Source organism: Telmatherina bonti (genome assembly GCF_933228915.1).
Source record: "Telmatherina bonti genome assembly, chromosome: 13".
Taxonomy (NCBI): domain Eukaryota; kingdom Metazoa; phylum Chordata; class Actinopteri; order Atheriniformes; family Telmatherinidae; genus Telmatherina; species Telmatherina bonti.
Window position 1 is genome coordinate 1242936 of NC_136611.1, and position 10481 is coordinate 1253416.

Here is a 10481-nt window from a genome sequence, read left to right on the forward strand (position 1 = left end):
AACCATCGTTGCTATTGTCGGTTACATGGGCGGTCCAGATGGAGGAGAGTTCTGACGTCTCGTTGCGGCTCGGAGTCAAACGATGTTGGACTGAAGAAAACCAGTCAGAGCCTGAAACAAAACGCCGCCAGGGTTCCCTTTAAGAGCCCGACGCCATGGAAGCAAAGTTCTGCCTCTCTGTAGGTCCATCGCCGCGTACGGACGCCGGTAGCTAGCTCCTCCTGCGTTCCAGACGTCCTTGCCTGAGGTTGTCCGGGGTCGTCCCCATTCAACGTCTTTCTACCATATTTAGTCACCTGACCTTAGGGCGTGTTCGCCAACAATCACCTCGGCAAGCGCTTTATGATCCTCACCACGTCGACTGTCTGCTGTTGCCATGGACACGCCTCTACTACTGGGCTGTCCTAAATATGTCCTCAAAGAGCCGAGCAGGAGGCAGAGCCTTTGGTTATCAGGCCCCTCTCTTATGGAATAAGCTCCCAGTTAGTGTTAGGGAAGCAGACACCCTCCCCACCTTTAAGACTAGGCTGAAGACTTATCTTTTTGATAAGTCCTATAGCTAGGGATGGTTAGCATCCCTTAGTTATGCTGCTATAGGTTTAGACTGCTGAGGGACATTTCCTGATACACTGAGCTTCTTTCTTTTTCTCTTTATCTCTTTCTTTTACCCCCCCCCCATAACAGTGTAGCATCATTAACATGTATGTCTCCTGTCTCAGCAGGTCTCCCTGGCCGGGAGTAGCAGTTCCTGTTGTCTGTTGTCTTTCTGTCCTCTTCCCCCCACACAGCAGAGGCAGATGGCTGCCTGTCCTGAGCCGGGTTCTGCCGGAGGTTTCCTTCCTGTTAAAAGGGAGTTTTTTCCTTCCCACTGTCGCCAGTGTGCTTGCTCAGGATGGGAGATTGAGTTGGACTCAACTCAATCTGTTGGTTTCCTTATATAGGCTGTTATGAATTGGCCTTCATTATGTTTTCCCCTCTGTCTGTAAAGCGTCTTGAGATGGCATTGCCGTGATTTGATGCTTTATAAATAAAGTTGAATTGAATTTAATGGAGACAGGATGTCAGCAGAAGCTCGCTGATCGGCTGTTTTGGAGGCAAGTTGGAACGCCAGCAACGTGGTTATGAGGTCACCGACTGTCCAGACACCCTGAACGCACCACGATCCCCTCAGAAAGACAGAAAACACAATCCGCTTGTGATTACGCCCTTTTACAGTCTTTTATGAGTCCGACGCTTCTCAGGAAGTAAAAATCCTGTTTCCATGGAAACTACGGGAGAGTTTTACTCTATGGAACCGTTTTCCACAATGGATCACAGCAAAGCTGCATCTGGAAGGAAAAGACCAAGACGCGACTCAAATCTGGACGTTTTTACACTTTTTACGCCTCAGGATCCTCACTCCTCCTCACTCTCTCTATGAAGGGGGGGGGAGCTCCCCGCTGCTGCTGGTCTGGCGGCGAGGATCATCTCCTCTCAGCTCGCCACTGGCTGCTGCGTCACATGTTCCTGTTCTGCCACCAACACACTGCTTCCCCCATCCTGCGACGCCGCCAGCATTTCTATGTCACACATGTCTAGGAGGTCCTCCTCTCAGCTGCAACACGGCAGGCTGCGTGTCGTCCTGAACACGCGTCCCGCATGCTGCGTGTCGTCCTGAACACGCGTCCCGCAGGCTGCGTGTCGTCCTGAACACGCGTCCCGCAGGCTGCGTGTCGTCCTGAACACGCGTCCCGCAGGCTGCGTGTCGTCCTGAACACGCGTCCCGCAGGCTGCGTGTCGTCCTGAACACGCGTCCCGCAGGCTGCGTGTCGTCCTGAACACGCGTCCCGCAGGCTGCGTGTCGTCCTGAACACGCGTCCCGCAGGCTGCGTGTCGTCCTGAACACGCGTCCCGCATGCTGCGTGTCGTCCTGAACACGCGTCCCGCAGGCTGCGTGTCGTCCTGGACACGCGTCCCGCAGGCTGCGTGTCGTCCTGGACACGCGTCCCGCAGGCTGCGTGTCGTCCTGAACACGCGTCCCGCATGCTGCGTGTCGTCCTGAACACGCGTCCCGCAGGCTGCGTGTCGTCCTGGACACGCGTCCCGCAGGCTGCGTGTCGTCCTGGACACGCGTCCCGCAGGCTGCGTGTCGTCCTGGACACGCGTCCCGCAGGCTGCGTGTCGTCCTGGACACGCGTCCCGCAGGCTGCGTGTCGTCCTGGACACGCGTCCCGCAGGCTGCGTGTCGTCCTGGACACGCGTCCCGCAGGCTGCGTGTCATCCTGGACACGCGTCCCGCAGGCTGCGTGTCATCGTGAACACGCGTCCCGCAGGCTGCGTGTCATCGTGAACACGCGTCCCGCAGGCTGCGTGTCGTCCTGGACACGCGTCCCGCAGGCTGCGTGTCGTCCTGAACACGCGTCCCGCAGGCTGCGTGTCGTCCTGAACACGCGTCCCGCAGGCTGCGTGTCGTCCTGAACACGCGTCCCGCAGGCTGCGTGTCGTCCTGAACACGCGTCCCGCATGCTGCGTGTCGTCCTGAACACGCGTCCCGCAGGCTGCGTGTCGTCCTGAACACGCGTCCCGCAGGCTGCGTGTCGTCCTGAACACGCGTCCCGCAGGCTGCGTGTCGTCCTGAACACGCGTCCCGCAGGCTGCGTGTCGTCGTGAACACGCGTCCCGCAGGCTGCGTGTCGTCGTGAACACGCGTCCCGCAGGCTGCGTGTCGTCGTGAACACGCGTCCCGCAGGCTGCGTGTCGTCCTGAACACGCGTCCCGCAGGCTGCGTGTCGTCCTGAACACGCGTCCCGCAGGCTGCGTGTCGTCCTGAACACGCGTCCCGCAGGCTGCGTGTCGTCGTGAACACGCGTCCCGCAGGCTGCGTGTCGTCCTGAACACGCGTCCCGCAGGCTGCGTGTCGTCCTGAACACGCGTCCCGCAGGCTGCGTGTCGTCCTGAACACGCGTCCCGCATGCTGCGTGTCGTCCTGAACACGCGTCCCGCAGGCTGCGTGTCGTCCTGAACACGCGTCCCGCAGGCTGCGTGTCGTCCTGAACACGCGTCCCGCAGGCTGCGTGTCGTCCTGAACACGCGTCCCGCATGCTGCGTGTCGTCCTGAACACGCGTCCCGCAGGCTGCGTGTCGTCCTGAACACGCGTCCCGCAGGCTGCGTGTCGTCCTGAACACGCGTCCCGCAGGCTGCGTGTCGTCCTGAACACGCGTCCCGCAGGCTGCGTGTCGTCCTGAACACGCGTCCCGCATGCTGCGTGTCGTCCTGAACACGCGTCCCGCAGGCTGCGTGTCGTCCTGAACACGCGTCCCGCAGGCTGCGTGTCGTCCTGAACACGCGTCCCGCAGGCTGCGTGTCGTCCTGAACACGCGTCCCGCAGGCTGCGTGTCGTCCTGAACACGCATCCCGCAGGCTGCGTGTCGTCCTGAACACGCGTCCCGCATGCTGCGTGTCGTCCTGAACACGCGTCCCGCAGGCTGCGTGTCGTCGTGAACACGCGTCCCGCAGGCTGCGTGTCGTCCTGAACACGCGTCCCGCAGGCTGCGTGTCGTCCTGAACACGCGTCCCGCATGCTGCGTGTCGTCCTGGACACGCGTCCCGCAGGCTGCGTGTCATCGTGAACACGCGTCCCGCAGGCTGCGTGTCGTCCTGAACACGCGTCCCGCATGCTGCGTGTCGTCCTGAACACGCGTCCCGCAGGCTGCGTGTCGTCCTGAACACGCGTCCCGCAGGCTGCGTGTCGTCCTGAACACGCGTCCCGCAGGCTGCGTGTCGTCCTGAACACGCGTCCCGCATGCTGCGTGTCGTCCTGAACACGCGTCCCGCAGGCTGCGTGTCGTCCTGAACACGCGTCCCGCAGGCTGCGTGTCGTCCTGAACACGCATCCCGCAGGCTGCGTGTCGTCCTGAACACGCGTCCCGCATGCTGCGTGTCGTCCTGAACACGCGTCCCGCAGGCTGCGTGTCGTCGTGAACACGCGTCCCGCATGCTGCGTGTCGTCCTGAACACGCGTCCCGCAGGCTGCGTGTCGTCCTGAACACGCGTCCCGCAGGCTGCGTGTCATCGTGAACACGCGTCCCGCAGGCTGCGTGTCGTCCTGAACACGCGTCCCGCATGCTGCGTGTCGTCCTGAACACGCGTCCCGCAGGCTGCGTGTCGTCCTGAACACGCGTCCCGCAGGCTGCGTGTCGTCCTGAACACGCGTCCCGCATGCTGCGTGTCGTCCTGGACACGCGTCCCGCAGGCTGCGTGTCATCGTGAACACGCGTCCCGCAGGCTGCGTGTCGTCCTGAACACGCGTCCCGCATGCTGCGTGTCGTCCTGAACACGCGTCCCGCAGGCTGCGTGTCGTCGTGAACACGCGTCCCGCAGGCTGCGTGTCGTCCTGAACACGCGTCCCGCAGGCTGCGTGTCGTCCTGAACACGCGTCCCGCATGCTGCGTGTCGTCCTGAACACGCGTCCCGCAGGCTGCGTGTCGTCCTGAACACGCGTCCCGCATGCTGCGTGTCGTCCTGAACACGCGTCCCGCAGGCTGCGTGTCGTCGTGAATTCCCATGTCAACTGTCGAAATGGACACTGAAAAGCTTTGTGGTTAAAGCGTAGACGGACAGAGATGGATGGATGGATGGATGGATGGATGGATGGATGGATGGATAGATAGATAGATAGATAGATAGATAGATAGATAGATAGATAGATAGAAAAGACATCAACATATACTGAAAAGTTAAATGAAAACATTTCACAATAAAAACATTGATACTGAAAATTTCTTCTGAAAAGATCAATAAAATTTTAAATAATTCAAAAGATTTCCGTCAGTTAAATCTTGCTAATTATTTCCATTAAATCATGAAAACAATACAAATACACAGACTTAAACCTAAACATAGATACATGTTGTTGTTGTTTACATATTTGTTTGTGTTTACATCATGTTGTTAACATCAGTGTATTATTTACATAATGTTACTGTTTATATCGGGTTGTTTACATCAGTGCATTGTTTACGTTGTGTTGTTTACGTCAGTGTATTGTTTACGTTGTGTTGTTTACAACAGTGTATTATTGTTGACATCATGTTGTTTACATAAGTGTGTTGTTTACATGTTGTAGCTCAGACACAAACTTATATTTATGCTAACCTGTAAAAATGAGGTAAAAGGGCAGAATCAGTGTTCTCCGGCTGAAAGTGCGGTTAGTTCCTGTCCGGAGATGAAACCTGAACAAACACGTGGTGTCAGTCTGTCCTCCAGGATCATCAGCATCGCGCGCAGAAATGAGGCTCCATTCAAACTGACGCTGTTTTCTAAGTGCGCAGGTGCGAGTCGGTCCCGCCGAAGGTTCGCTCTGGCGGATCAAATGTCATCTTTCCTGCCGAACATAAGCTCTTCCTCGCGCGGGATTAAACTATACGAGTTCATTTGAGGTTTTGTTCATCTTGGGGTGTTTTGGGGAGAGGAAAGGGTGCCTAATGAGCAAACTGGAGGCAAGAAAGCGAGACCTATTTTGAGAGGCGGAGCTGGTTTCTGCCCCATTCGGCGAGGCGCGTTCGTAATGAAAGGAGCGCGTGAGCGCGGCGCGCTGTGACTTCCTCGCGCATCGGCAGCTACGTTGTGTGGAAAGCAGCACGTTGTTGGCTTCTGCACGCTGAACTTCACGCGCTCTCCTGTCCAGGAGATCCCACGCTCCGCTCCTTCTCTCGGACATCCTAAAGTCGCTCCGCCTGTGGAAACATGTCTGCCTCGGCGGCTAAAGTCAGTAAAAAGGAGCTGAACTCGAACCATGACGGTGCGGACGAGACCTCCGGTAAGAGCGGCCTGCTGCTCAGCGCCATCTTCACTTTCTTCTTCTACATTATCCGCATCGCCTGCGTTCTAGGGGAGGTTTGCTCCGCTGCAGCTCCATGGTCCCACTGCGGGGCTGCTGCGGGTCTCCACGCTCAGAGCCGCTAGCTGCGCTCTGCTAGCACGCCGCTGTGCCAGCCTTCTGTTGTCTGCTGCCGAGAGGCCATGCTAATCCGTTAGCATCAGCAGCTAGCCCGTTAGCAGCGTGGCCGGTCATGGAGCGGTGTTTTCCGTGGCGGTTTGAGCCTCGATAGGATCACTGCGGTGTTTTCTGGCACATTTACTCCCAGAGAACCGAGCCGGTGTTTATATTGACGGTTCTGGCCATCAGTGTGGCCGCAGCAGCAGCAGTTGCTGCTCGTGTTGATGTAATGTTAGTTCACGCTGCTGCCGACATGTCGCTGCATCTCTTCACACAGTTATGGCGAGTTGTGGTGGTTTTCCTGAAGCTGCCTTCTGACTGAACACGCGTTCACGCTGCCTGAAGACACGTTGAAGGTAGTTGGACATGTCTCCCGGACCGTGTCCCCTCCACGTAGCCTGCTGTCCTGCATTTAAACCGCGCGGCCCTGCAGGCAGCAGGGAGTCTGAGCCCTGCAGCCATTGGCCCCTTGCGTTGCCTTCTCCTGGGGGGGGGGGGTCGGACTGCAGCTCATCTCTACAGGACTCTCATGGCTTCCCCCAATACGTGTGGTGATGACAAGCATCCAGTCTGCTGACGTTATGTAGCCATGTCTGCTTTCTGTGTGTTATTGTGTTTTATTGCTGTAACTAGGTGAAAACACGTTTATCTCATTTTATTTCCTTTTTTTTTCTTTTTTTTTTTTTTTTACACAGAGAAAGAGCAGCAAGAAGCTATTGAACACATCGATGAAGTCCAAAATGAAATTGACAGGTGAGATATGTGCAAACATGAAGCATTTATTTTCACCAGTAATAAATTCTTACCAGTTTTTTATCTGTATTCTAAGTTACGGAGCATGGTGGGCGTTGTCTGTCAGTGTGTGCTTGTTGGGATGCATTTTAAGGGATGTTAAGGTGGTATTGCCAACAGGGGAACATTAACTCTATAAGGTTAATATTGTAAGTTATCTGTTTTCATTCATGCAACCAAGTCTGATCTGAAAAATGTCAAAGCTGAGATCAGATTCTCTTTGCTTGAATAAATCATGGTGAGTTCTCCGGTTGATGTAAAGCCTGTGTTTTCCTTCCAAGGTTGAATGAGCAGGCCAGTGAGGAAATCCTGAAAGTAGAACAGAAATACAACAAACTCCGTCAGCCATTCTTTCAGAAGAGGTCGGAACTGATCGCCAAAATCCCCAACTTCTGGGTCACCACGTTTGTCAACCATCCGCAAGGTAAGCCGTTCAGCAGCAGCGTGGGGCGGCCGGACCCGGCGGGGCGGAAGGCGTCTGAACCGTTCTGCTGTTTCTCTGCAGTTTCTGCCCTGCTGGGGGAGGAAGACGAGGAGGCGCTTCACTACCTGAGCCGAGTGGAGGTGACAGAGTTTGAGGACATCAAGTCGGGCTACAGAATAGATTTTGTAAGTTTCGTCATATAAAAACGGTTTGAAATTGTCGAATTGATCTTAAATCGAGCTGTTTTTCTCTTTTGTAGTATTTTGATGAAAATCCGTACTTCGAAAACAAAGTTCTTTCCAAAGAATTCCACCTGAACGAAAGCGGAGACCCGTCTTCAAAGTCGACGGAAATCAAATGGAAATCAGGAAAGGTGTGTGTGTGTGTGTGTGTGTGTGTGTGTGTGTGTGTGTGTGTGTGTGTGTGTGTGTGTGTGTGTGTGTGTGTGTGTGTGTGTGTGTGTGTGTGTGTGTGTGTGAGTGAGTGAGTGAGTGAGACCTTCCTGAACTCGGACCGTTAGAGAACGGCGGAGGCTTCACACGGCGTGCTCTTCTTCCAGGACCTGACCAAACGCTCCGGCCAGACACAGAACAAGGCGGGGAGGAAGAGGCAACACGAAGAACCAGAGAGCTTCTTCACCTGGTTCACCGACCACGCCGACGCTGGCGCCGACGAGCTCGGCGAGGTCATCAAAGACGACATCTGGCCAAACCCCCTGCAGTACTACCTGGTGTGTAACGCTTTGTGGTGTAAAACGCGCTTCGTTCCAGTTAACGGTGGAAAACATGCTGAGTTGTCGCCTCCAGGTTCCTGACATGGATGATGAGGAGGGTGAAGGAGAAGAGGACGAAGAGGACGAGGAGGGCTTGGAGGACATAGACGAGGAGGGAGATGAAGATGGCGAGGAGGAGGAAGAAGATGACGGAGAAGATGGAGAGGTGAGGTCTCTGAGCTGTGAATCGGCGCTGAAGGAATGAATAAACGAATAACCGTTCCTCCACTCTTTTAGGACGATGAAGGAGAAGACGACTAAGACCTCCACCTTCTTTCCCGTTTGGTTTCCACTCATGTTCGGGAGCAAAGATTTTACTTTTTCTCTCCACCCCCCTTTTTTTAATCTATATATCTGTATGTGCTTCACTCCACTCTGAAGCCTCCACCTGTTGGTGCCATGTTCTGTTCTCTGACCCGCCGAGGCCGGCGGCGCCCTGAGCGGCGTCCCTGAAGTCATCGCCGACTTCAAAATGTAAAAAATAAAGCTAGAAAACACGGAATGCGGAGTAGAATCTGAAGCCGTTTCCAGGCGGTGTGGTGGATCAGCTAAAGCCATGGTGTAGTGACCTAGCGCTAGCAAACCTTTTCATACCCCCCCCCAGTTTTTTATGTTGGCTTTAGTCCCTCAGTGGGACTCTGTCCCACAGACCTGTTGTGGTTATCGAGTACCGGCTCATTCCTTTCGACTTGTAATGTTTCCACAAGGCGGGTGGGGGGAGATCCAGGCTGGGGAGGGGCAGGAGTCTGTGGTTATTATGGGGAGAGTGATTATTTTGACACCATTTCTATGGGATTTTTTTTTCATTGCATTGTTTTACAGATATCCACAAGATTTGAAATGACATTTTTAATAAAGAAGAAAATGGGAAAAAAAAAAAGCCTGTAAATTTTGACACGCCCCCCCCCCCCCCCCCCCCCGCTCGATGACTTCTTAAAGTGTTCTCTCAGAATTTACATTGAATCACCCGTTTCCTCTGGGCTGGACTGTTTTAACACGAGGTGTACAACTTGCTTTGTTATAATAATAAAACCTAACTGTGTAACACCTGGAGTCTTCAGCGGGGAGGGGGGGACATCTTTATGAAGGACTCCTAGCAGTGAAGGCACCTGGTGGGACCTGCAGGTCCATCAGCTCTCGCAGGATCTCTGAGTCAGCCGGCTGGAAGCCAAGTCGGCTCTTAGGATTCCATGTGCCATTAGACCCGTGCACTCATCAAGCTAACACCAAGCCTGAAGATGCTGCGAGCACAAATGATCATTACAGTAAACCTGGAGAGGGTTTCAAAATGCGGCAGTTCACGTCTTCCTAAAGGAGCTTTACACCTGGAACAGGTAGCCATGGTCCAGGAGAAGGATCTGCTTTTCTAAACCTGATCACCTCAAACTGGAGTCCGGGGGGGTTCTGAAAGAGCTGGACGTGAACTCTGCGGCTGGACGGCGCCTTGCTGCCGGGACCGGAGCGCGTCGGGGCGGCTGGACGCGGTGCTTTGGGGAGAAAACCAGACTGAAGAGAACTTGCTTCAGTCCGAAAAGCTCCAGCCGCTGCGCGAGCCTCAGAGCCCTGCGTGCCTCATCGCTGCCTAGCGCGCACGCGCCGCGGAAGGCTAAATAAGCTCGTTAGGTAAATAAGCTAGTTAGCTTAAGCAACTGTGTTTTTAGCTGACGCACTGGATGAGCTCGAGGGAGCCTATCGAGTTGTAAACGTGCCAAATTAATCACATAGTTTTAACTGAAAGCACCCATTTTAACTACGAACATTTGTCATAATTGTCATGAAAATAAAACGTCTATTATAATAGTTAGCATGCTGTTTTAGCTAGCCAATGCCCGGAAATGCCATTAAAGAAACAGGATATGCAGAAAATGCCCAAAGTACGCACATTACGGCCCAAAGCTTACATGGTGGTCGAAATGTCGTCTACTTTGGGACACATTTAATATTTAGTATGTTTTATATATTAAAAGTTTAATTACCCTTTGAGGAAAACCAAAAGAACTGGGTTAAAAGTCAGGAAATTTCATAGTCGGGACAGATGTAACTGAAAAATCCGACACTCAGACTGTTTTATCAGTCCTGTTCTGCTGAGTCATATTGTATGACTGCTAAATATGTTCAATAGAGTATTAAAAATTTATTAATATTCTGATGTGTGGACATGAAGTTCACAATGCGACTTGGTGATGAAAGATGGACATTTAGAATGGAGTTGGGATTTCCTCCATTTCCGAGGTTCGTGAAAGCCGCATTAGCGTTGCCATGGTTACCACCGGCAACGCTTACGGAAAACTCATCTTCCAATCACGAATCAAGATATTGCAAACCAGCCAATGAGAGAGCTGAGCAACCGTCCTGCTCCACAGATAAAATTCCAGATCTGTCTTCATGTAGCTGCAAAATTACCTAAATCCTTTCAGTTCAACCAGGTTTTAACTGAGTTCTAGTTTGTCCCAGACGTTGTTGTTGGATCAGAAAAGAATAAGATGAAAACTCGGGATTCGCCACCGGTTCACGT

At 53.6% G+C, this 10481-nt stretch overlaps 1 protein-coding gene across 1 annotated transcript; it reads left to right on the top strand.

Moving 5' to 3' along the window:
• Positions 1-5396: 5396 nt before the first annotated feature.
• LOC306764596 (protein SET-like) lies at positions 5397-8975 on the top strand. Its single transcript, XM_079251772.1, has 8 exons — positions 5397-5798; positions 6674-6731; positions 7052-7194; positions 7276-7379; positions 7454-7567; positions 7754-7924; positions 8001-8132; positions 8204-8975. Exons 1-8 carry the CDS (start codon positions 5726-5728, stop codon positions 8225-8227), a joined length of 819 nt encoding a protein of 272 aa, XP_079107898.1. The 5' UTR covers positions 5397-5725; the 3' UTR covers positions 8228-8975.
• The last annotated feature ends 1506 nt before the right edge of the window (positions 8976-10481 follow it).

Bases quoted from the DNA above. Each gene is read 5' to 3' on its own strand.
- LOC306764596 (XM_079251772.1), top strand. From the start codon at position 5,726: ATGTCTGCCTCGGCGGCTAAAGTCAGTAAAAAGGAGCTGAACTCGAAC. The intron at 6,732-7,051 runs GTGAGATATGTG...TTTCCTTCCAAG, and splicing joins GTCCAAAATGAAATTGACAG to GTTGAATGAGCAGGCCAGTG. The intron at 7,195-7,275 runs GTAAGCCGTTCA...GTTTCTCTGCAG, and splicing joins GTTTGTCAACCATCCGCAAG to TTTCTGCCCTGCTGGGGGAG.